Genomic DNA, 22,796 nt, shown 5'->3' on the forward strand with positions numbered 1-22,796 from the left:
AAAGGCTATTTTTAACATAACCTTGTGTGGAGATTCTTTTGTGGTGTGTTGCTCAAACGCTTTACACATTGCCTCCGGGATAAGCCTGAGCTACCAAGGGGGTGAGCCGGGTTATCTTTGGCTTGTAACTCCCTTGCCCTGACCAGAGTAGTTGTCGCTGCCTGGCTTTGACGCAAGCCTTAGCCAACCAGAGATCCCATTTCTAACATTCAGACTTCAACAAATCGTGGCTAGAAACTGCTCCGACAACTGAGAGAAGACTGGGATCTACCTGCTCATCCATCTGCCCAAGGTGCATTGCCCGTTGACCGGACTTTGTGGCAGCTCCTGCTACCTTCTTCACAGCAGCAAATCTTTGACAGTGGTCCTTCCCCAAAGGGATATCCGGCTTCCTAGAAATCTCATCAGCTACAGACCCAAGTTTTGTCCCACTGGAGTTTTTCAAACTTCCAAAAAAGTTACTAATTCCGAACGTAGAAATCTTCACCATGAGTTTGTCCAGTAGCTTCCCTGACAATGACTTCTATCCTGAGAAATGCCTGCAGCCTGAACTTTACTTTCTGAGAACTCCTTCCTTCAGGTTTTGGGTAAGTGTGAAAATAAGTGGTGATCGGACTCAATGCACTGCCTGTATCTGACTCGCTCTCCACCGAGGTCAATCATATTTTCAACTTTGACCAGACCTTGCTTCACTTGATGTCCTTAGTTAGTGCTTTGAATTTTTAGGCATTGTTTTTGCCTTGAACTTTAAAAATTCATAACTTTGGGTGTACCGATTGTCCTTCATTTAAGTAGAAACAGAGCAAAATGTAATGCATTATTTGACAAATTGGTGAGAGATTTTGCTTATGTTGTGTTTTCACTTTATTACTGTTTTAAGTGTTATATGAATACCTTACACACTAGCTCCAAGTTAAGCCTGAATGCTTTTGTGCCAAGCTACCAGGGGGTTGAGCACAGCTAGATTTGTGCATTGTTTGCGTTTCACCCTGAAAGATTGTGAGTGCTGCTGTAGGGTTTAACCCTCTCCAACCAGTAGCCCAATTTCTAACACATAGTACACTGATTTTTTTTCTACCACTATCTTCAATTGTAGTGGGGCTACAGGAAGAGTTGCATCATCAGATTTCCAATTGAAGCATATGTGTACTAGTGCTCAAACGATAAACAAATGTATATGTACAGTACATTTCAGGAACTTTAAAATTATTTTCCTGGTGTTCGTGCCACTTCGCTTTGCACACTTTGCTAATCATAATGGATTGGATACATTGGTAAGTTCCATTCATTAAAGATTGAGTTTGTTCTAGAAAACTAGTTGTTTCAAGTGTCTGTGGATACAGCACCAGCTATTACCCCCAGTCCTAGTATTACCTTGAGCACACAAGTGAAGGAAAGCTTCTAAAATCCAAGTTCTCCGTTCAAAACCATTATATGAAGTGGCGTTGGCATGGATGCATTTAAAAAAAAAAACTAAAGTCCAGCCCATTTATAATTATAACTGTATCCAGTATTCTTCAAACTCCATCAGCCTAGCTGGTTTATGTTTTAACAGCACCACACCAACTAAAAAAGTTGAAAACTTGAAATATTTAACATTACTTTGCCAATACCTGGACAGATGCAGTGTAACATTAAAAGAATAAAGACCAAACCGCAACTTGAAAGTTTATATTACTAAAGACATGTTTACTGCTATAAGGAACGGCCAGTGCTACATACATTGAATGAAAAAAATCTTAGTGCCCAAAGTGAAGTCCACATGCGATAAAGGACCAATAGTTTTTTTAATCTGATCAACAAGATACGTATGAAACAATCTGGCGGCCCAAGTTAGAATAATTGTGCGGCGACTAGAGTTGTTGCAAATACCTCCAAAGAACTGGGCATTTTATGTTTATGTCGGTTTATATAGCGCCAAGTCACCGACCGGTCTCAGGGCGCTTTTGACCGCAATGACATCACAGCTCGGGCAGCAACAGGAGGCGAGCTAGGTCTATACTGAGCTCAACGCTGTTCTAAATAGGGTTGTCTTTAGGGCTTTCCTAAAGCGAAACAGGTTTCCTTCCTTGCGAAGAGCTTCTGGCAGCTTATTCCACATTTTGGGCAATAGGACCGAAAAGGATCTCCCTCCTTTTGTTGCTAGCCTGAACCGAGGACATACAAGCAACTGAGCCTCGGAGGACCTTAGGCTTCTTTCGGGCCTGTATATGACTAGTCTTTCCTTGATATAGGAAGGGGCTTGCCCATAGATGGCCTTGTGGGCTATGCAGAGGCTCTTGAAAGCCGACCTTTGCGTCACTGGTAGCCAGTGAAGATTCAGCAACAGCGGGGATGCATGTGATCTCCTTGGAAGTCTGAAGATTAATCTTGCCGCGTCATTTAAGACTACCTGCAGTCTGTTTGTTAAGGCTTTAGGTAAGCCCAGGTAGAGCGCATTTCCGTAGTCCAGCCTCGACAGTATGGTGGCAGAAACTATCGTGCGGATCGTGGACTGGGAAAGAAGTGGAACAAGTTTGCGCAGTTGTCTTATGATGCCGTTACAGGTACCTATTACTGCAGAGATTTGATTGGTCATTGAGAGGGCGCCGTCTATTCTAATGCCAAGACTTTTGACCACGATTGCTGGCTTAGGGGTGGGCCCTAATTCCTGGGGCCAGTAGAGGTCACACCAGGGGGAACAGGTGGATGACACAATTAACACCTCTGTTTTCTCGGGGTTAATCTTCAGGAGATTCCTGGACATCCAGTTGACTGTTTACCTAAGAATCTCCTGTGCCAGTGACTGGGCCCGTACGGTGTCATCTATGCTCAGCAACAACTGGGTGTCGTCTGCATAGTTGAACACCCGACAGCCCATCTCAGCCAAGGTGCTTATTAGTGGTTGCAGGTATAGGTTGAACAATAAGGGGGACAAGGCGGAGCCTTGGGGTACCCCACATGTCAGGTCTCCTGCTCCTGATACCTCCTCTCCCAGCTGAATCCTCTGGGTTCGCCCGGACAGGAAGGATTCCAGCCAGAGGTAAGCAGAGACCCGAAACCCAAACTCGGCCAACCTATCCAGGAGTATGGTATGGCTGATGGTATCAAACGCCGCTGATAGGTCTAAAAGTATCAGGGCGCTTGATTTCTTTCGGTCAGCCAACCCTCTAAGGTCGTCCAGCACCGAGAGCATGACTAACTCGGTGCTATGGTGGGCACGGAACCCTGCCTGCATCTCATGGAGCAGATGGTTAGACTCCAGGAACGCAGCCAGGGACTTCAAAACATGCTGCTCAAGCACCTTGGATAGAAATGGAAGCTGGGAGATGGGCCGATAGTTTTTTAATACTTTCGGATCGGCCCCATCTTTCTTGATTAGGGGCTTCACTCGGGCCTCTTTAAAGCTAGCTGGCAGCTGTCCCGTGTTCAATGACCTATTTAGCATGGACAGAATGCGTTCTTCTAGGCTGAGGCGGGCTAGGCGAAACACACTAGGGGGACATGGGTCGGCTTGAGAGCCTGAGTTTGTTTTCCTCATTAAGGTGTCTAGGCTCAATGAATCAATCGGGGGAAAACTAGACAAGTACATTCCACCTGGAGTTTTAGCAGGATGTAGTTCAGTGGAGCCAACTCTGGTACTTGTTATTTCTTGTAAAATAACTTCAACCTTTTCTATGAAGTATTTCTGAAAGGTGTCGCAATTGAGGGTGGTCTCTATAGGTTGAGTTTTTACTTAGTTCCGCGAGGATTTTAAAAGTTTCCTTCTGAACGTTATCTGCCTTGTTAATGCGAGTTTCGTAGAATGTCGCTTTAGATTCCTGTATATGTTTTTTATAGGCTCAAAGAAACTGCCTGTATTGTTCACAGGATTCGGGATCTTTTTTTCTCCTCCAGTTTCTCTCAGCATTTCGCAAAGTTTTCCTATGCTCTCTTAGAGCTGGTGTAAACCAGGGGGCTCCCTTCCCACCGCTGTTCATTTTCTGGGATTTCACTGGTGCAATCTGATCAATTGCCCTTGTTAGATCACCCATTAGATCTCTACACTCTTGGTCTATGTCGGCGACTGGCGCCATGGGTCGAGTGAATTCCCTGAGCGACAGAGTCAATGTTTGTGCATCAACATTTTTCCATTGACTAGTCTTTAATTTTTGGTGGGGGCTGTGGGGGTTTTGCGCCAATAGGGACATCGCAATATATCAGGTGATGGTCTGACCAGATACAAGGGATATAATTCAGAAAGCAGGTTCATTAACATTTGAAACCACTAATAGTACACAAAAGGATCTTCCTTAGGACAAAAAAGTCAGAAACAACTGCACTAGCACTGAAGAGCAGACATTGTCCAAGTCAAATTGCCAACAAGAATCACTATGGAGTAGGATTAAGGTTTACCTACTAATAGTGGTACAATCAAGGTTTATCACAGTTTGTTCATGCACATCTTCTGGGATTGCTTCTCTACAAGGAGATTTTGAACTAGAACAGTAAATTCTGAGATTTAATGTCTATAAAAAAGAAGTTCTAATGTTGGGTCATAACTCCGCTTCTGGCCCCTTTGCATGAAGGAAACACCTGTTCCAGTGTGAAAAACGAAGAAGCCTGCTGGATAAAGGCCTCAATCCAGATTATTACTTATCTCTCAGTCAGGTATTTACAATTGACGAACATGAAGGAAGTTTTTCCTTCCACCACAACACACTAAAGAGCAAGTGTGGTTAATGCAGCTCATCTCTCCAAATTGGACTATACCATGCCTTTTATCCTTTTGGACCACATAATGGTCCTCATGAGAAATTCTTAAGTCAGGTTGACGTCACACCAATTGAAGTTCCATTGCATAGGGGGGATATGCCCTGCCGGCTTCACAGATTTGTTTTTCTTGCTCCAATTGCCACTGAAAAGTACAAGTGGGTGGAAAGTTTTCTTCGCCGAGTCTGCCCATTACCCGTTTTGGTTGCGGTTTCTTGGAAGTTAATGTCATAATTTTAACAGTCTTTCTAGGCTCTTGACAACAAGACTAGATGTTACTTACATACCTTATTTGATATTTGCCCTGAAGATGTCCATGTTATGCTGCACGAAACACTGGCTGGTGCTATGAGCATTTACAAGAAGCATTAATAAAATAAGATCATTTTACCTGTGAAATTGATTTTTACTATTCTTTTTTACTGTAGCAATTTTACAGAATTTTGAGTTTGTATGTAGTGCACCTTTAGCTGTGATATTTGGTAAATTTACACCATGCAAGTTATCTTTGTCTCCGAACTAAAAATCACAGCAGGTTCAGATTATGGCAATGTGACTTCTTTCCAATTTAGAAAGTCTGATAGTGTGTTAAAGGCTTGGCAGACTTTGCTCTGGCAACTTATTTCTAACCGGATTTAATAAGTTGCATGTTTGTGTCAAAGCATTTTATGAATCCCTCCAAGAATTCTGGCATATTCTGCCGACCAGTTATATTCCTTAGTGATCGCTTTGGACTGCTTCTCTGAGCCCCGGTATACAAAATTAATACTGGGGGGTGAACGGTGTATGTGGTACATACTCTTGGCCAAATTGCACCAAATGCATAATTTTGAGGGCTTTAGAAAAGCTCTTAAGTCCCTCCTCTTTTCCCAAGCTTGGCTTCCTGGCAATAGATTTTAGTTCTCCAAGTGCAAGGTTTGAAAGTTTTGGGGGTAGATGAAGAATATTACATTCACACAAGACAATGGGCACAAATGAAGACTGTGTGGCAAGGAGATAGTTAACTAATAATACCATAGTTGGCACTGAATTTAGGATGGAAAGTTAAACCTCAGAGTGTGATTGAATGAAGTACTCTTGGCATACAATCTACAACATACAAATGTATGCTGTCTGGGCAAGATGTAGGAAAAAGGTGAAAGGTATTACACTACAATAGAGATTCAAATTTTATGTACCAAAAAGAGGCAGCGCTCAAAGTCCCTTTCTCATTCAGAATGGGATTAAATTAAATGTATATGATCTGGTCAGATATATTTCACCAGCTAAGCCATGGTATGTTTTATGGTAGTGTGAAATTACGCTTAAAGTTGCACAGAAAAGCATATACAAAGGGAGGGAGTAAAATGTACACCCGGGGTGACCTCAAAGCAGCATAAAAGGATAGAGGAACAAGGAGGGTTTATAGTTATATCGACTTGATCAGAATTTGAAACTGTGCAAGATTGGGTATGAGCTTAACTTACAATATCTGCACTTGAACACACATCCTGCAGCTAAGGGGAATTCCCTGGATTGCTGACACCACGAGGCCCGCTGTGCAAAATTAGCAGCTATGTTCATGTGGACTCTGAGTGCGGGATCTGGCCTAAGAGCAAGCCCTGCACCAGCCTATGTGGCCCTGAACCAGCTGCTTTGTGCCTTATGCAATGAATATCAAGAAAAAACAAGCACTGTCATAGCCAACCGGTCTCGCCTTTGGGACCTTTTAAGTGTTTTATCACATCTGTTGCTTAATCGGTCACACACAATTTTAGCAGAGGCAGCTTCCACTTAGGGCATGGAGCTAGACATGGGATGTGGGTGGGACACTTTCAGAAATAGGAGTAAATACAGTGCTTCTAAAGACTGGAAAGGGAGAGATTGCTTGCGACTGGACAAATAGAACTGGCTTCTCGGAATTGGGTAAAGAGGGACTTCTCCTAGAAATGGGGTGGTTAATCTTTTTGTTCTTTGACACATCAGTGCTAGATTGATATTGCTCTAGAAAGAAGGGAGGGAGACTGTTCTGGATACGGTGACCGACAGCTTCCCTATGCATGCATTAATAGGGTCCTTCTAAAGACACCGCTGCACAGAGGACGTTCCTAGAGACAGGAGCACTGAGAGAGGACTTTTAAACACATTTATGGGAACTGCCTAGAGACAAAAGCGGAAGAATAGACTGTTCGCAACCTAAGCAGAGTAGGACACAGCCCTGCATGTGTGGTAGATGGACTGTTCCTAGGGACAATGTGGTAAGACGGCACTGATGGGAGTATACTGTCCCAGGTTTTCCACACACTTGGGCTGTAGCAGAGTGCTTCGCCAGCAGGGGGTTTCTACTGTTTCCTTAACATCTGGAGACTGCTCCTCAATCCTTAGAGCAGGTGGGGTGCACAGAGCCAGAGATCCCTAGGTCCTGCTGTTTAAACCACACAGCCAGGATCCTGCAATGGAAAGAGATGTGTCCGTAGGGTGAAAATACCAGAGGTGCCAAAATGTTCCGATTCAGCGCCTGTGCAGGCGCAGAACTATACCGATTCTTCTAGATAGCGGTCTCTTTGGCACTGCAGATGAATTGGCGACATGTTATGTTATATTTATTTTTGTATAGCGCACGGCTACTCAAAAAGAGTGTCCCGGCGCTTTAAATAAGGAGAACTACAGCACAATAACATAACACAGTAAAAAAAGAGGGAGGGATACAGAAAGAAAGAACAGCGGGACGGCCTACTGGGTAAACAACCAGGTTTTGAGGCCTTTCCTAAATGCAAGTAGGCTGGTGGCTCCCCGGAGTGTGAGCGGCAATAAGTTCCACAACGGTGGCGCCAGCAGTCCAAAGGAGCGGCCTCCCATGCGGGCTCTCTTCACTCGCGGGACAGCCGCCAGGAACAGAGATTCTGACCTCAGAGAACGAGCCGGATGATAAAAGGCAAGTCTCTTTTGGAGTTACTTCGCTCCCACCGCATGGAGGGCTTTATAGGCCAAAGTTAATGCCTTAAAAGCAATCAGTTTGCGGATGGGAAGCCAGTGCAACGTCTGCAGCAGGCCCGCAGCACTGGCTCGTCTCTTCAGACCGAAAATGGCCCTCGCGGCAGCGTTCTTCACGACTTGGAGCCGCTGTAGCAGGTACTCTGGCAGGCCCAGGTAAAGAACGTTCGAATATTCTAACCTAGAGCCGATCAGAGCCTGCACAGTCCGCTTCCTATGCTCCTCAGACAAAAGAGGTAAAAACTTCCGCAGCATCTTAAGGAGGCCGAAGCAAGTGCCCGTCACACCAAGGATCTGGGATTTCAACGTCAGACCCTTGTCCATCTTGACCCCTAAGTTCTTAGCAGTTTGGGATGAGCAAGACAGAGGGAACATGTTAATGGGCCACCAAGCCTGCCAGTCTGGCTCCGTAGCGCACCCAAAGAAGAGTACCTCGGACTTATCGGAATTGCACTTGAGGCTGTTCAGTTGGAACCATTTGAAAACAGCCCCAAGGCAATCCCGGATACTCTCCCCATCAAAGTCTCCTCCTCTCTTACAAGAGAAGAGGAGCTGGGTGTCGTCTGCATAGGATACGATCTGGACATCTCCTTAGGGAGTCGAGACAGGCTGCTGTCTTGGGAGAAAATGGCAAACGAAAAGTAAATGTGTGTTGCCAGCATTGTATGAACACTGAATTCGATTTTTTTACGTTGTGTAATAGTTAGTAAATGTATACATTTAGTAAGTTTACCAGAACAAGAAAACAAAGGACCAAAAAGATATAAATGTAATGGAATGCACCGATGAACTTTAAGCAATCATACGCAAGTGGTTAGATTTTTTTTGGAGTAATATTTTAACTATAAAACGCAAATTTTAAAAGAATATTCGTTTGTTGTTTCTCTTGAGATGGAAAATGCATTTGTGCAAGTATTACAATGTGGCTGTCTGTTTCCCGTGAAGAGATGTTATCGTGTTTTCCAGAAAAAGTGAAATCAGCTGCAGAGTCCTGCGAGTGGTGAGTGTGCGGCCAAGTGGCAACAAAAGGGAAAGCAGCTGCTGCTTCGTGTGAAATCTGACACAAAACAGATGGCACACTGTGTGCCGCTGCTCGTAACTGCAAGCCATTGTCTAACCCAGGGTGGTGTGGAGTGCAAAAAAACGATGGATTTGGGCCCAGATCTTTGGACTGGGGTGAGTGTGTGACATTGATCCACATTCGGTCCATCACCTGTTTTTGCATATTCCGCCCTAGGTGCGCTGGGGATGCCCAGACGTGGGTCCCAGGCACTCCACACCACTGGAGTCAAGCTAGCCGGGCTGATGAGGTGTTACCTCGAAACCGGTCCGGTCCTCGGATGCTTGATTCCGTTCTGGGAAGGACATGGCTTTTGTAGTTCGGACTGGACTGTTCCCATGGGGCACAGGGTCAGAGCTGATTTGCATATCGCCATTGTCTAATCCAGGGTGGTGTGGAGTGCAAAAAAACGATGGATTTGGGCCCAGATCTTTGGACTGGGGTGAGTGTGTGACATTGATCCACATTCGGTCCATCACCTGTTTTTGCATATTCCGCCCTAGGTGCTCTGGGGATGCCCAGACGTCGGTCCCAGGCACTCCACACCACTGGAGTCAAGCTAGCCGGGCTGATGAGAGGTGTTACCTCGAAACCGGTCCGGTCCTCGGATGCTTGATTCCGTTCTGGGAAGGACATGGCTTTTGTAGTTCGGACTGGACTGTTCCCATGGGGCACAGGGTCAGAGCTGATTTGCATATCGCCATTGTCTAACCCAGGGTGGTGTGGAGTGCAAAAAAACGATGGATTTGGGCCCAGATCTTTGGACTGGGGTGAGTGTGTGACATTGATCCACATTCGGTCCATCACCTGTTGTTTTTGCATATTCCGCCCTAGGTGCGCTGGGGATGCCCAGACGTGGGTCCCAGGCACTCCACACCACTGGAGTCAAGCTAGCCGGGCTGATGAGGTGTTACCTCGAAACCGGTCCGGTCCTCGGATGCTTGATTCCGTTCTGGGAAGGACATGGCTTTTGTAGTTCGGACTGGACTGTTCCCATGGGGCACAGGGTCAGAGCTGATTTGCATATCGCCATTGTCTAACCCAGGGTGGTGTGGAGTGCAAAAAAACACGATGGATTTGGGCCCAGATCTTTGGACTGGGGTGAGTGTGTGACATTGATCCACATTCGGTCCATCACCTGTTTTTGCATTTTCACAACCACAAGCATGTGAAAAGTCCAGAGCAATTCCAATAAGTCGTTTTCCTAGAGCAGCAACTGCGCGCTGTGCTAGGCTCGACCTAAAAGAGGCCTTATGTGGCAAGGCCATAGTACCACACCAGCCTCAACTGTGCCTCTAAACAAAGTTTTGATTCCGAGGGAAGTGCCTGACCTACAGCTAGACTCGGCCCCATCCCATAAAAACAGGTACATTTTTCCTTCAGCCATACAGCAAGCTCTGGATACAGGGACTGTTGGTGTTTGGGTGCAGGACATTCTGTTTTTGAATCTGCATGCAATTTGTCAGACCATTAGCACATTAAGCCCAGTTGTGTAACATTACCTTTCATGTGTATCATTACCTTCCATGTGTATCACGCACTACAATGGGTAGTAGTAATCAGATTGTTTGACCCTTTATTTAACTTGGTGTTCCCAATGGTCCGCATGCAATTTATAAGCCAAATTGTGGGTCTAAAATGCTAATAGATTGCGAAATGTAATGCACTTTGTTCGAGACGCAGCATAATTATCTGCAAATGTAAAAATTCCACCCAGTTATCGTCGACTCCTTTGATGGACCGACAAAACTCGGTATGGAAGGAGAGGAACTACATTTGCTAGATGTCTGCCAAATTTTGATAAGATTTGACAAACGAGGCCAAAGTTATAAGGAAATCAAAAGTGCCCTTTGAACAGAAACTACAACTTAACCACATTTTTTACAGATTCAACATGATTGAATGCATGTTTAGTGCCTCTAGCGACTGCTCTCACTGCACTTTGGCAATGTTAATCATACTTCTTCATTACTTTAAAATAAGTGTGCCGAAGTTACAGGTTTTGATAAACTCGCCAATTTAAGATAATGGAAAAGTAAAAACAAGCTCTTAAGCAATCACATCTACATCTTCATATTTGAATGACGGAACTTCGGTTTCATGGTCCTAATTAGCCTTTTAAATCCTGCCTGACTTTTTTTGCAAAGCGGTTTTTCCGAAAAATGCTGAACGTACCACAAACATTGAGCTCACTTTTTAGGTTCTACTTTCATGCCAAACCATTCAGTGGCTTTTGCTTTAATGCAAAACAAATTCATGTGGTAGCTGAACTCGAAAACAACGGAGAAATTCATGAAGTCAGCTTAATAAATGAAGATGTTCAAATTTCTTTCAGATTCATGGAATGGTGTCAAAGTTATTAGCAAGCCACTAATCGCCTTTTAAATGGCAATAAACCACACTTGCATACTCGGTATCGCCAAATGCGCAAAATAGAGGGCAGACAATGATAAACACTGCAACATGTTCCTATTTTCCTATCAAGAACAATGAGGCCGAATGCCAACAGATCACACGAGATGGCAATATTGCAACGGATTGCACATGTTATGTATTTGTCTTATATTACAATTTGTATTTTAATGTAATTGGCATTAAACATGTTTCAAACATAGACATGTTATTGAACAGAAAAACACTAGACTACATGGTTTGTCTGTAGTAAAATGGTTTTCTATTTAGTTTAGTATACATTGTTTCAAATTCTTAAAATAAATAGTCTTGCTATAGAAATCAAATAGTTGAAGCTATTGCCACCCAAGCAACTACTTTATACATGGTATAAGGAACAGTGACATAATATATATTCTCTCGACCCACACACACACACAAACATATGCCCTCTTGTAGCACAAGGTATTGTATGCCTGCTTGCTCATATGTATGTACATTGTGCGCGAATTATACATAAGCCTCTCAGTGCATACCGCAGTATGCATATATCATACAAAACATTTTTCAATGTGTATAAGTATAATCGAATAGTAACATTGCTCATGTATCCTGAACAAACAATACATACGTCATATGAATAGCCTGTTTTCAATTCAGCAATCACGCATCCTCGAAGAACATGGAGATCACCTGGGGCACTGTATACTCAAATATTTTGATAAACATGTAAAATAAATCTTTCATTAACATTGTTTTATACTTACATAATGTACAAGCCTGTGTATGACTTTCTCAATCAGACTTTTCTTCAATATCAGTTCCACTTCAGTTTCTATTTCACTTTCCATTTCTTTTAGATACCAATTTACAAGGTCACTTTTCCTTAGATAGATCTCGTCTTCCACTGGAAAAAGCCAAGTGATAATTCAATTCCACATTAAACACGGAGGGCTCTGTCACAAAGTTAGCACTACAAAAGATACTGTACAGCACGGTCTCTGCCACACGTTTGGGCTGATGTCTTAAAATAGTTAAGGGCTGGATCAGTGCTTTTTTTACCACATTAGCCCTTGATTAATCGCCGCCTATTCAGTCCAGAGTCAATGGTTTAATTGGAATTATATCAGTGCTTTTCCTGGAGATTTCAGTTGCTGAAAGCAGCTGAAATCTCGGTGTAAAAATAAGGATGAAAAGGCGTTATTACCGAGGGAACTGGAGCCAGATTTACGCACTGCCAATCTTATTCCTCATGTCTCTGGGGGCCCAAAATGCAGTGGCCTAAATTTTCTCCACTGCAGGAGTTACCAATTCCATGGCTATTTTCAGGCCCACTTGTTATGGGGACCTAGTGGTAAATCGTTGTTTGTCACTGGAACCTAACAGGCATATGTTCCATTAGGATGGAAACGTTGTAGCAGTTGGTATTTAACGTACACTGAGCATAATACAATAACATGGGCTATGCAGAGTCTATGCAGTCCTTGTCGAGGGAGCTGTAGGAGGTGGAGCAACCCCCACAGCAGCTGCTGCAGCTGGAGAGCAAGAGTGAAGCACCCCAATCACCAAGGGGGAGTGGCCTCACCCCCTCAGCTTTCTACAGCCTGCAACCCACTGTGACTGCTACCTACAAGGTTGCCACTGAGGACCGGGCAGCCACACCCAAGTACGTAGGGTAAGGCAGGCTGCAGGTAACAGTGTAGGCCCAGGAGAAGGCTAGCTGGGCAACAGTGAGACTCAAGCAGTGAGACTCAGTCCCCCCCCCTCCAGATTTGCGATATGCTTTAGCTCACCATGGCTTCTTTTGCCCCCTACCACTCCCCCACCAACCCCCTTGAGAGTTGTGATGCTGGCTCCCTCCTCCTCTCAAGCAGTTAATGGGGGGTGTCAGAGGAAGAAAGAACAAATGTGCACCAAATGAAAAGAGAATCCACAATAAGAGAAACTGCAGCAAACTGCGACCGTCCTTTAGCCAACATTGGACCAACCTAACTGCAACTTCCTATCTGACCTCAAACAGGTTAGCCTCCTTATATAGCGGTTACTGTGTACTAGGTTTCGCAGTTCTAGTTGAGCCACTAGGGCTGCGAAAGCAGATGGGGCTTGCAGCTAGGGTGTGCCCACCCCCCAAAGCATGTGCTAACACCCACAGCCATGCAAAATTCACAACATTAGCAACAACAACCAGAAGAGCAGACCTAGTAAAGTCTCCGTGCTCCTCCACAGCTCCTCAAGAGGTTTGTAATATTTAGGAGGCATGACGGTGCAGTCAGGGCAAGCAAAATAAATTAATCCTGGACAGCAAGGCTACTGGTTGGGGACAGGCAAGAAACTAAGATGCCCAAGGGATTCAAGCTCAAATATAGCAACCTCATCAGCCAAGCTACCTTGAATCTAGTGGCAAAGTGAGCACGGAATTCATTCTAGCCTGGCTTATGAAGTGAAACTCTGAAACCAGTCCTAGTTTCCCGTTTCTTCTCCAGGGAGGACCTTGCCTGACAGTTATGGCTGGAGTGCTCCCATGGGAAGCAGGGTCAAGACTGATTTGCATATGGCTGGGTACAAACTGGAATAGCATGCAAAAAAACCAATGGATGTAACACAGATCTGTGACTGAGGCTGGACGTTTGATTTGTTAAGCATTATGTCCATCTTTTCTTTCTGCAGTTGTCATCTTAGGTGGGATGGGAATGCCCAAACGTGGGTCCTGTGCTCTCTATGCCACTGGATTCAAGATAGCCTGCCGGATGAGGGGTAATACCCCCAAACCAGTCCCAGGATGCTAGATCTGGTCCAGGGAAGAGTTTGGACTGGTCTGTTCCCATGGGGAGCTGGATCAAGACTGATTTGCATAGGGCTGGGTACAAACTGGAATTGAGTGGCGAGCAAAGAAATGATGGATGTAACCCAGACCTCTGACTGGGGGTGAATGTTTAATTTGTTAAGCAATCCGTCCATCTGTTCTTTTTGCATTTATGGCCACAATTTGGCATGCTGGAGGAACGGTCCACCACCCTTAAACGTTTCAATCGCTTCTTGCATAGTGATGAAGTGTCCCTATGGGTAGTGGTCAAACATTATACAACCGCCGTCCTATTAACTTAAAGGGGCACAGTATCCATACAACCAAGTCCGGGGCATATGGTGCCCGCCTCATCACTTATTGAACCGCTCCTTCCCAGAGACTGTCCATCAAATGGATCCGATGCATGAAATCATCTGGTACACCCCATCCCCTCATCATAGGTACTCCGATCTAGTGCCCATTGTGCATGCATTCTAGTAGTGGCCTTTCCCAATTGGGATACACATCCATCCAATGGAGTGCGCGCTGCAGGTGCACCGCCAAGTAGAATAATTCCAAATGTGGAACCTTCATCCCTCCTCATATAAGATTCTCACTAAAGGGTATTGAGACCAATTCTACATCTCTTGCCGGCCCAGAGGAGTTACCTCAATAGCAAGTCTAGTTCCTTAAAAACCCTCTGAGAATTCTCATACATAGCGCCTTGCAGAACATACAAACACCTAGGTAGTACAACCATTTTATTTAGCTCCGTCATTCCCATCAGAGTTAATTTTAATTTGCTACAGAATGAGATTGAGGGGCGCAAATTACAGATCCCTCGATACAGATTTAATTCATAAGTCAGATGCTCTCCCTGTGTAATATGAATGTCAAGGTATTTAACAATGTCCACCTTTCATTGCAATCACGATTCTGTGAGTTGATCTATGGGCAGGCCCATCAACTGACCCAGCGGGAATAGGGCAGACTTGGCACGGTTAACCCGGACACCTGAGAATTCCTAAAATTCTCATCTAGCAGTAGGCAGCATGGGGTCAGATGCATCTGGCTAGTGCGTTTAGATCAAGGCATTGCCTACACAGTGATATTTCATGCACCGTACAGCCAACCTACATACCTTTGTTGGAAACTGGGTCTCTAGTTGGCAGGGGTAGGTTACCCTAGTCTAAGTAGGGACCACCAGTTCCTGCAGGGTAGGTCCAAAAGCACCCAGGACCACCCACTCCTAGCTTGGCGCAGAGCACGCAGGCTAAACCCAGGAGGCAATTTGTAAAGTATTTGTGTAACACGCACTCACACCAACACAGTGAAATTGCACCCAAAAATGACACCACACCTGTTTTTATAAACATAAAAGCATCTTTATCTAAATTTCAGGTAAGACACATGGGATGTTCATATATGCTAAGAGCTTTCCTGTGTACTACTTTCCAAGTGTCCTTTATAAAAGAGAAAGGGGAATAAAGAATAAACTTGCAGGTTTCTGGAAGTCTCTTGGAACAATGTTCATTAACAGTTCAGTCCCCAGTATGGGGGAAATGCCCCTGTCCATAGTGTGGGGAGAGTCCCGTGAAAAAAGAGTGGCTGGTTCAAAATAAGGCGGTCCTTAAATAGGGGTGCCGGTGTAGTGTAGTTCCTATATTCCCAATAGGCACTGCGCATTGGAATAATATATCCCGTAGTTTAGATGTAGGGTTGAGGTCTACTAGGTCTATCAAATATATTAGACTTAATTGTGAGTGCCAGCTAGCTCAGAGGTCACTAGAAACTTTCTCGAATTCAAAAGACGGGATTAGTTTCTGACAACCGCATAAACATGACAACTTTGTTTCCACAAGAATAAACTGATCTCCAGAGTCGTGGAAACAATAAATAGATATTTCACTCAGTCAATCGTGCATGCTTTGTTTCACCAGAGGTGCAGAGAAATAGGTAGATGGGCATTTTCAATAAAAAGGTTTTATTGAACAATCTTCTTTCTCAAGCATAAGAAATTAACGGCTACAATTGTAGTACTGGTTACAAAGTATAATGCATACAGTAAGAAGAGTAGGATAAAATAATACTGTAAAAGCATTGTATGGTTCCTAAACCATAGATAAATGCATACATAAATAACAGAGGCTAAAAGTACTCAAGTGGTGCTTCTAAAATACGCTTACCCCGATGTACCTAAGCTTAGTAAGAGGGAAGTAGTAAGTGAGATGTAGCATAAATGTAGTATTCTTTTGCCAAGAATCTGTCCACGATTTCTATTAGGGTCTAATCAGCTCCGTACCTTAGTTTGGAATGAAGGTCAGGCTCAGGAATCTATTTCCCAGCAACCCGCAAAGGTAGCTTGGAAACACTGGAGCTGGATTTCTCGGCAGGAGAAAAGACAGCGTCTCTCAGTGCGTTTGTTGGAGGGTCGGCTTCCTTCGGCACTTGCTGCAGCAGGATGCGTCGGGCAAGTAGATAGTCTAACTGCTCCAAACCACTGTCTCATTGCTAAGGCAAGTGTGGGCCTATTTATACCTTGAAGTTGCAGAGTTTGACGTAAAGGTGGACATAACGTCATTAAAGACTCAGTTCTTTGAAAACTCCATGAGTTATTGGAAAAGTCAGTTCTTGGGCAAGGGGAAAAGTCCCTAGCTGCTATAGCAGAGTTTTCCAAGAAATTGTTGTAGGTTTTCAGAACTAGTGGAAGTAGCCCTGACGAATTTGGACTGCATGAGCTATGACTTAATATGGGTATTATTCTTATGCCTATATAAGGGCATAGTGATTTATACCTATATAAGGGCATGAATCGGGAAATTTTCAATAGTGTCCTAAAATGGTTCACAACACCGGTCTCTAGAGTGCAAGACTCTTTATTTCGCGGTAGACTGATGAGATTCCTGGGCTCCCTCCCCCTTTCGAATGCGCTGTCAGCAGAAGCGCTGCCTTAGTGATCGGAGTTTGCTATAAAATACGCTCCAGGTTCTCTCGTGTGCCTGACCGCAGGGCATTCCAGCCCTTGTATGTATTCCTCAAAAGGTAATGGACTCAAAAAGCTCCCTTAGGCCCGCACACCCGCCCGCAGCGGCTCAGCACACCACGCTGTGTATTACCTTGGGGATCTGAATGGGTGCCGGTGCGAGGCTCCTCCAGTATCCAAATCTCTTGACTTCTTCTCTGAGGGCAATGCACGGGGGACAGAAAGGCTCATCTTGAGCTGGGAGCAACTCCTCTTCTTGACACTGGAAGCAGCTGGTCAAGTAGACAGGCCGGGCGCCTCTTGTTACTCCGGCCTTAGTGCAGCACCAATCCTAGCACAGCTCCCCTCTGACAACAATGGGGAAACCTACACGTTGCTCCTGAGACTCCCGGGCCAGCAGCAGTGATTCCTGGCTCCCAGCGCTTCAGATTACAATGTGGTCAGATGCCCGGGCTTGCAGCGGTGATTTATGGCCACAGCGCTACTTCCGCAGCGCTTACAGTTTAAAACCCGTTCAGGAGCCTGGGCGGCAGCGCTGATTTCTGGGTCATGGCGCTTCTAGTCCTGAGGGCTTTACAGTGCATTAAGGGTTCCGGGCAGAGTCAGTGATTTCAGGGGTTGTAAAAATAGCTTCACACACCCAGCGCTGTAGAGGCAGTTTAAGAGGGGAATAAAACGTTGTGCCTTTAGGAATCCCCACTAGGCAGCGGATCGGTCAGCAGCAGATTCTGGAGACACTCTGGAGATGTTGCTTTAGTCTCTTGGCACGGCAAGATTAGCAGGCAGCAGGGAAGTTTAGCAGGATTGGGGAAGCAATTCCTGGGAGCAGTCAGCCTCAACAGTGTAGCAATCCTAGCGCAGCAGTCTGCACTCCGGCAGAGATTCTTTCTGGTCCAGTAGTGTAACAAAAATGTGTGGCCAGAGCCCTTCCTTTTATACCCTGGCGTCCAGTCACTAGAAGGGGGTAGAAGCTTCTGAGTCTAGGGGTTTCTGGGGTGTTCCCACTCTTCCCTGACCTAGCTCCAGGGTGTCTACAGTGACAAAGGCAGATTCGTTAAGCCTATTGTGGGGCAGCCTGGCCCAGCCTATTCATGTGTAAAGGTGTGAATCACCACTCCTTCCTCACAGCCCAGGAAGGCGATCAGCATGCCGAAGGGAAAGTCGGCATGGCACAAACTAATTGCAGGCAGGTAAATGTCCATTTCCTAAAAGTGGGATTTCTAAAGTAGTAGTGACCAAACCCCAAATATCACTAGAAAGGGTTCCCCTCCATGATTCCAACTCTACCATACATGATATACCGATTAGGTCCCAGTCAGAAGGTATCCCATAAGGGGGGGCTCCAAAAGTTAGTTTATGGGGGGTAGGCCTCACTGCAGTAGCTGGGACCTGGGGCAGGTATGCCTGTGTCACCATGTTTTTTTGGGGGGAGCACCTGCACCTTAGCATTGTTTAGCAGTGGTAAGGTGCCCAAAGTCCTAAGTCCAACAAAAATATACGGGAGGTAGAAAGGGAAAATCTGTAGGGGGAGACCAGCCTAAGGCTGACAGGTCCAACAGCCCCACCTAGGGAGGATCTGCCTGAGCCAACACACTAGAGACCCCATCATAATAGCAAACATCAATGGGGACAGTGGGTACCCCTGATGTGAGCCCCTCTGCAATACACTCTTGGCATAGACATGCTGCCTGGTCCTCACTCTCAGTTTTCAGGATCACATAGAGCAATTTAACCCAGTTGAAATAGCTGTGCTCCAGTCCCATCCGGTTTAAAACCTGTCAGACAGTCCCAGCACACAGAGTCGAAGGCTTGCTCATAAGTGCAAGGCAAATGCGTGTTATCTAGCACTGGCGCGTGAAGAGCAGTCTCATCACTAATAAATTACTGAGGATTTTCTGATCCATATTTAACACGAAGAGCAGTCGGTAGGAGCCTACCTCCAAGGAGTCTTTGCACAGCATCAGTATTACTACTACTAGGGCCTCTCTCATGGAGTCTGGGAGCAACCCCCTTTCCAGTGCCTCAGCATATACCGGCAACAGTCTGCTAACCAATGTCTCTGGAAAGAGTTTTTAAAATTATGCAGAAGTCTATCACCTCTCGGCTGCTTAGCAGTTTTCAATGCCGCCACCATTCCAAATAATTCCTGTCTGATGGAGTCTAGTAGCTCACAGTCCTCCAAGGAGAGCAGCGCTACCAGCAGGCCCGCTAGATATGCAGGTAGTGAATGGCTCTCCGCGCCACATGGCAACACTGCATACACCTGCCACAGATGAGCCGCAAAACATCATTGATCACCGGCTGATTATACACAATGCCTCCCTGTCGGTCAAAAGAGGCTACACTGTGGTCTTGGATCTAATCAGTCTTAACCAGAAGTATCTAGCCCTATTACTCTATATACCAATGCCTCAGCCCGGTATGTCGAATGCACTTTTCCAGTTGGTTCAATAGTTCGCACACATGGTCACTGCCTATCGAATCACTCAGGACCACTGGGTTGGCAGGCAGGGCTCTCTCCAGTGCCTCAAGGACTGTCTCCTGTCGTGTTAGACCCCCTTCAAACTGACCATACATACCCCTGGAGCACCACCTTCTTGGCGTTCCACTCTGTCACACTGCTGCCTGCACTATCCCAGTTATGTTGAAACAATTGTGTTAGGGCCTCTAACAGGATTCCCCTAAAGGCCAGAACTTTCAGCGCATCCAAGTTAAGATTCCATAATGGTAACTTCTGCAGCTGCTGTTTAAAATATTTGATTAGCAATGGTGAGTGGTCAGATATGTACCTGGCCAAATAGTGTGTGTCCACTATTCTGTGTGCAGCAGTTGCATGTATGAAAATGTAGTACAGGCAGCTGTACGTACCTGCTGCCCGGGTGTAGCAAGAATTCGCCCGGGGGTAGGGCATTAACCAGATGTCAATAAGGTCTAAGATCTACTGCACTAGCTCGGAGGTCATGCAGTGCTTGGTATCTTGTAAGGGAGAGGATATGTCCAATAGGCCATCGAGAACACAATTCTGCTGTCTGGGCGGCTGTCAGTACAGTGCCAATAAATGTGCCATTGTCAATGTTGGGAGCATAGATATTGATGACAGTGTGTACGTGGTCATCAACTGTACCCTCCAGAATAACATACCCCCCACCTATGCGCACACACGTGTTTCCGTGGGACGACAAGGGCCACCCATGTCAATGACCCCCGGGTATGGCCTGAGTGAAAAAAAAGTAGAGGTCAAGTCCATGCTATATTTTAAATATTTAATGCAGTCCCACCCCCCACCGATGTGTACTGGAGTAATGCCACACCTATTCCATATCTGCGGAGGTATGCATGAACCCAGTTTCACTTTTCATGACTATTCAGACCCCGAACATTTCAGGTCAGTAGCTTATACTTAGTCCCCGGGCCAGCCATAGATATTTCAGAGAAGAGACCATTACCCCTGTCTGAGAGTGACCCGAGACCCAGCTCACAGTGCCAGGCATCCATGGAAGCACCCCTACCTAACAAAACAAACATTAACAAAATGGTTGAATAAAAGAGAATGCCCCCCACACCTCATTCCTCCCTCTGGAAGAATCTAAATATCCCTCCCAACAACTAGCGGTCAAAAGGGTAGCAAACCACACCCCAAACATTCCCCCCACAATCCCATGGAAAGTTCTAGAAATGCGCTCATTGTATAATCTTTCCAGGACAACAGGATGCTCATGAGTCATGAGCCCCGACATGGAGGTCAGCAATCAGTATTGGCCTAGCCCTCAGACTGATCCAACTAAGAATTATGTTACATAACCAGGTCTGTATCCATTAGTACTTCGAACCCCAAAAGAAAGTAGGCATCCCAATGGTCTCTTCCATGGGCAAGTCACAACACCAGCATGAGGTGTTACCTGGGTTGCAGCACAAATCTTCCTGGACCACCGACCCTTTTTTGCTCACCCCTTCTCCGTTCCATTGCACAGGGTCTCTTGGATGAGGCACAGAACAGGGAGAAGGAATTCTGTCTTTAGGGTCATAGGCTCAGCCTGTAGGGAGCCATCCACACATTCCTGGATATAATATCCTCTCACCTCTGCAGGGGATCTGGGTTGCTTGGTCAACGCTGGTCGATTCCTGGCAGAGGGATGCAGCTCAAAGAGTCTTAGTTTTCGCCATTCTGAAGTCCGTTCCTACAGTCTCAGGCCTAAGTATTCCAGCCAGTGCACTGCCTCTAGTGGTGATTCGTAGACTTATATCTTCCATTTGTGCTGAACACGAAATCAATCTCACAAACTGGATTATATATTGTGATCTCGCATCTGTCTTTTGACTGACAATTCTTCCAGCTATCCTGGGCATCGCCAAGTGTAGTTGGAGAAAATTTGTAAGATTTTGTTCACGTAGCATAGGGGCTGGTGTGCAGATATGTTGGAGGATTGCATCTCTGTCTCTGTATTGAACATGTGAGCTATAACCACTCTAGGTGGTGCACCAGGGCAGGGCACGGGCACCAGCCCCTATGTGCACATTCAATAAAAAAAATAATTGAGACGTTTGGGTTTAAGCACATGAGCAAACCATTCTTCAAGAAAGAGTTCCATGGAGGGGCACTCCTCACACCATCCCTGGAGTTCTTAAACATACTTTCAGGAGGTAGCAACCTTCTCAGTGCTTGACTCTTTCCACAAACTTGCAGTGATCAAATATCAGGCGATTTAGGTCCATGGATAGGTAAGGGTCTGCCACTTCGAGTGCAGGGCGCAGCCACATTGTTTCATAGGCCAAACGCCTCGCCTGCAGAGATTCCCCCACTGGGAAAGCTACTCATTCGCACTCCCAAGGTTAAGCGCCGATGGAGCGATCAGGCCTCATGGGACACACCTCCTCCTCCAGGTCACTACCAGGTGGTCTGCATCTGAAAGCATGTGAGGTGTCTGAGCTATGTAATACTTTCAGCTTCTGCAGGCAACCTCCCAAGACTCAGGGTAGTATGAGCAAGCACAGTTGACCTCTCACAGTGCTTCTCCGTTGCCACACTCATCCCAGTAGCACTTCAGTTCCTTGCCGCGGAGCCCGCCTGCCCACAGGGATCTGCTCACCACTCTCCGTGTTCTTCTGTTGCAGTGGTAATGTAAGGTAGAGCAGGGGGCACTGCCAGACCTGTTCAGGTGCCGCAAATTGCAGGCTGCATCAGTGACTCACCGTACCCAGAGCTGCCATCTTGAGAAGCGCCATTGGCAGGCCCCGCCACCAGATTAAGACCTACTCCTGTCGCCTCCGAGGTCTGTGGAATGTGTTGCTGGAGTAACACCAGCGCCTTCCACCACAGCCTGTTACTGGCAGTCCCCCAAGAGCACCACCTCGCGCAAGCCCGCTCCACGGCCTGGCCTTTACAGGAGCCTATCTGCAATATGTACAGTGGTGGGGCTTGTTTTTCAGGACTCGGGGAGGGATCCCGGGTAACTGGTTGCATGTCCTCTCATCCATGGGGTTCTAATACCTTAGGTGTGTAAGGATGCAGAAGAATTATGCTCTTACTTGGAGCTGCAGCAGGACCTGCTTATTCCGCCATCTTGCTTGGCTGCACCCCTGATTACTAGGAGAGTTTGACTGCTATGAAGACTCATTAATACTGCAAAGGATAGCATTGAGTGCTCAGTATTTCCAAACTACTTACAAATGTTGAAAGATGAAATTCAATAGGAAGATACAATTGCTGCTGAGGTAGCAAAGGAGAGTTCACGAAACAGCCAAAGGTCAGGTCCTCAAAATCAAGAACCACTTGGGCAATCAATCAAAATGGTGCAGCTATTGCACTGAAAGGGATGGAGACTGCAATGGAGTAAACAAGAAAGGAAGGAAACAATTGCTTTGGCAGATTTGGT

The 22,796-nt window shown here is 45.8% G+C and overlaps 1 protein-coding gene across 1 annotated transcript in view; it reads right to left on the reverse strand.

Annotated features, from left to right (window-relative positions):
* Nucleotides 1-22,796, reverse strand: part of LOC147722384 (maternal DNA replication licensing factor mcm6-like) — a 564,785-nt gene that overhangs the window by 15,250 nt on the left and 526,739 nt on the right. The window contains exon 17 of the mRNA XM_086964912.1: nt 11,923-12,062. Within this exon, the coding sequence (XP_086821038.1) occupies nt 11,923-12,062 (140 nt within the window). The remainder of the gene's footprint in view (nt 1-11,922; nt 12,063-22,796) is intronic.

Source organism: Lissotriton vulgaris, chromosome 4_1, assembly GCF_964263255.1.
Source record: "Lissotriton vulgaris chromosome 4_1, aLisVul1.2, whole genome shotgun sequence".
Taxonomy (NCBI): Eukaryota; Metazoa; Chordata; class Amphibia; order Caudata; family Salamandridae; genus Lissotriton; species Lissotriton vulgaris.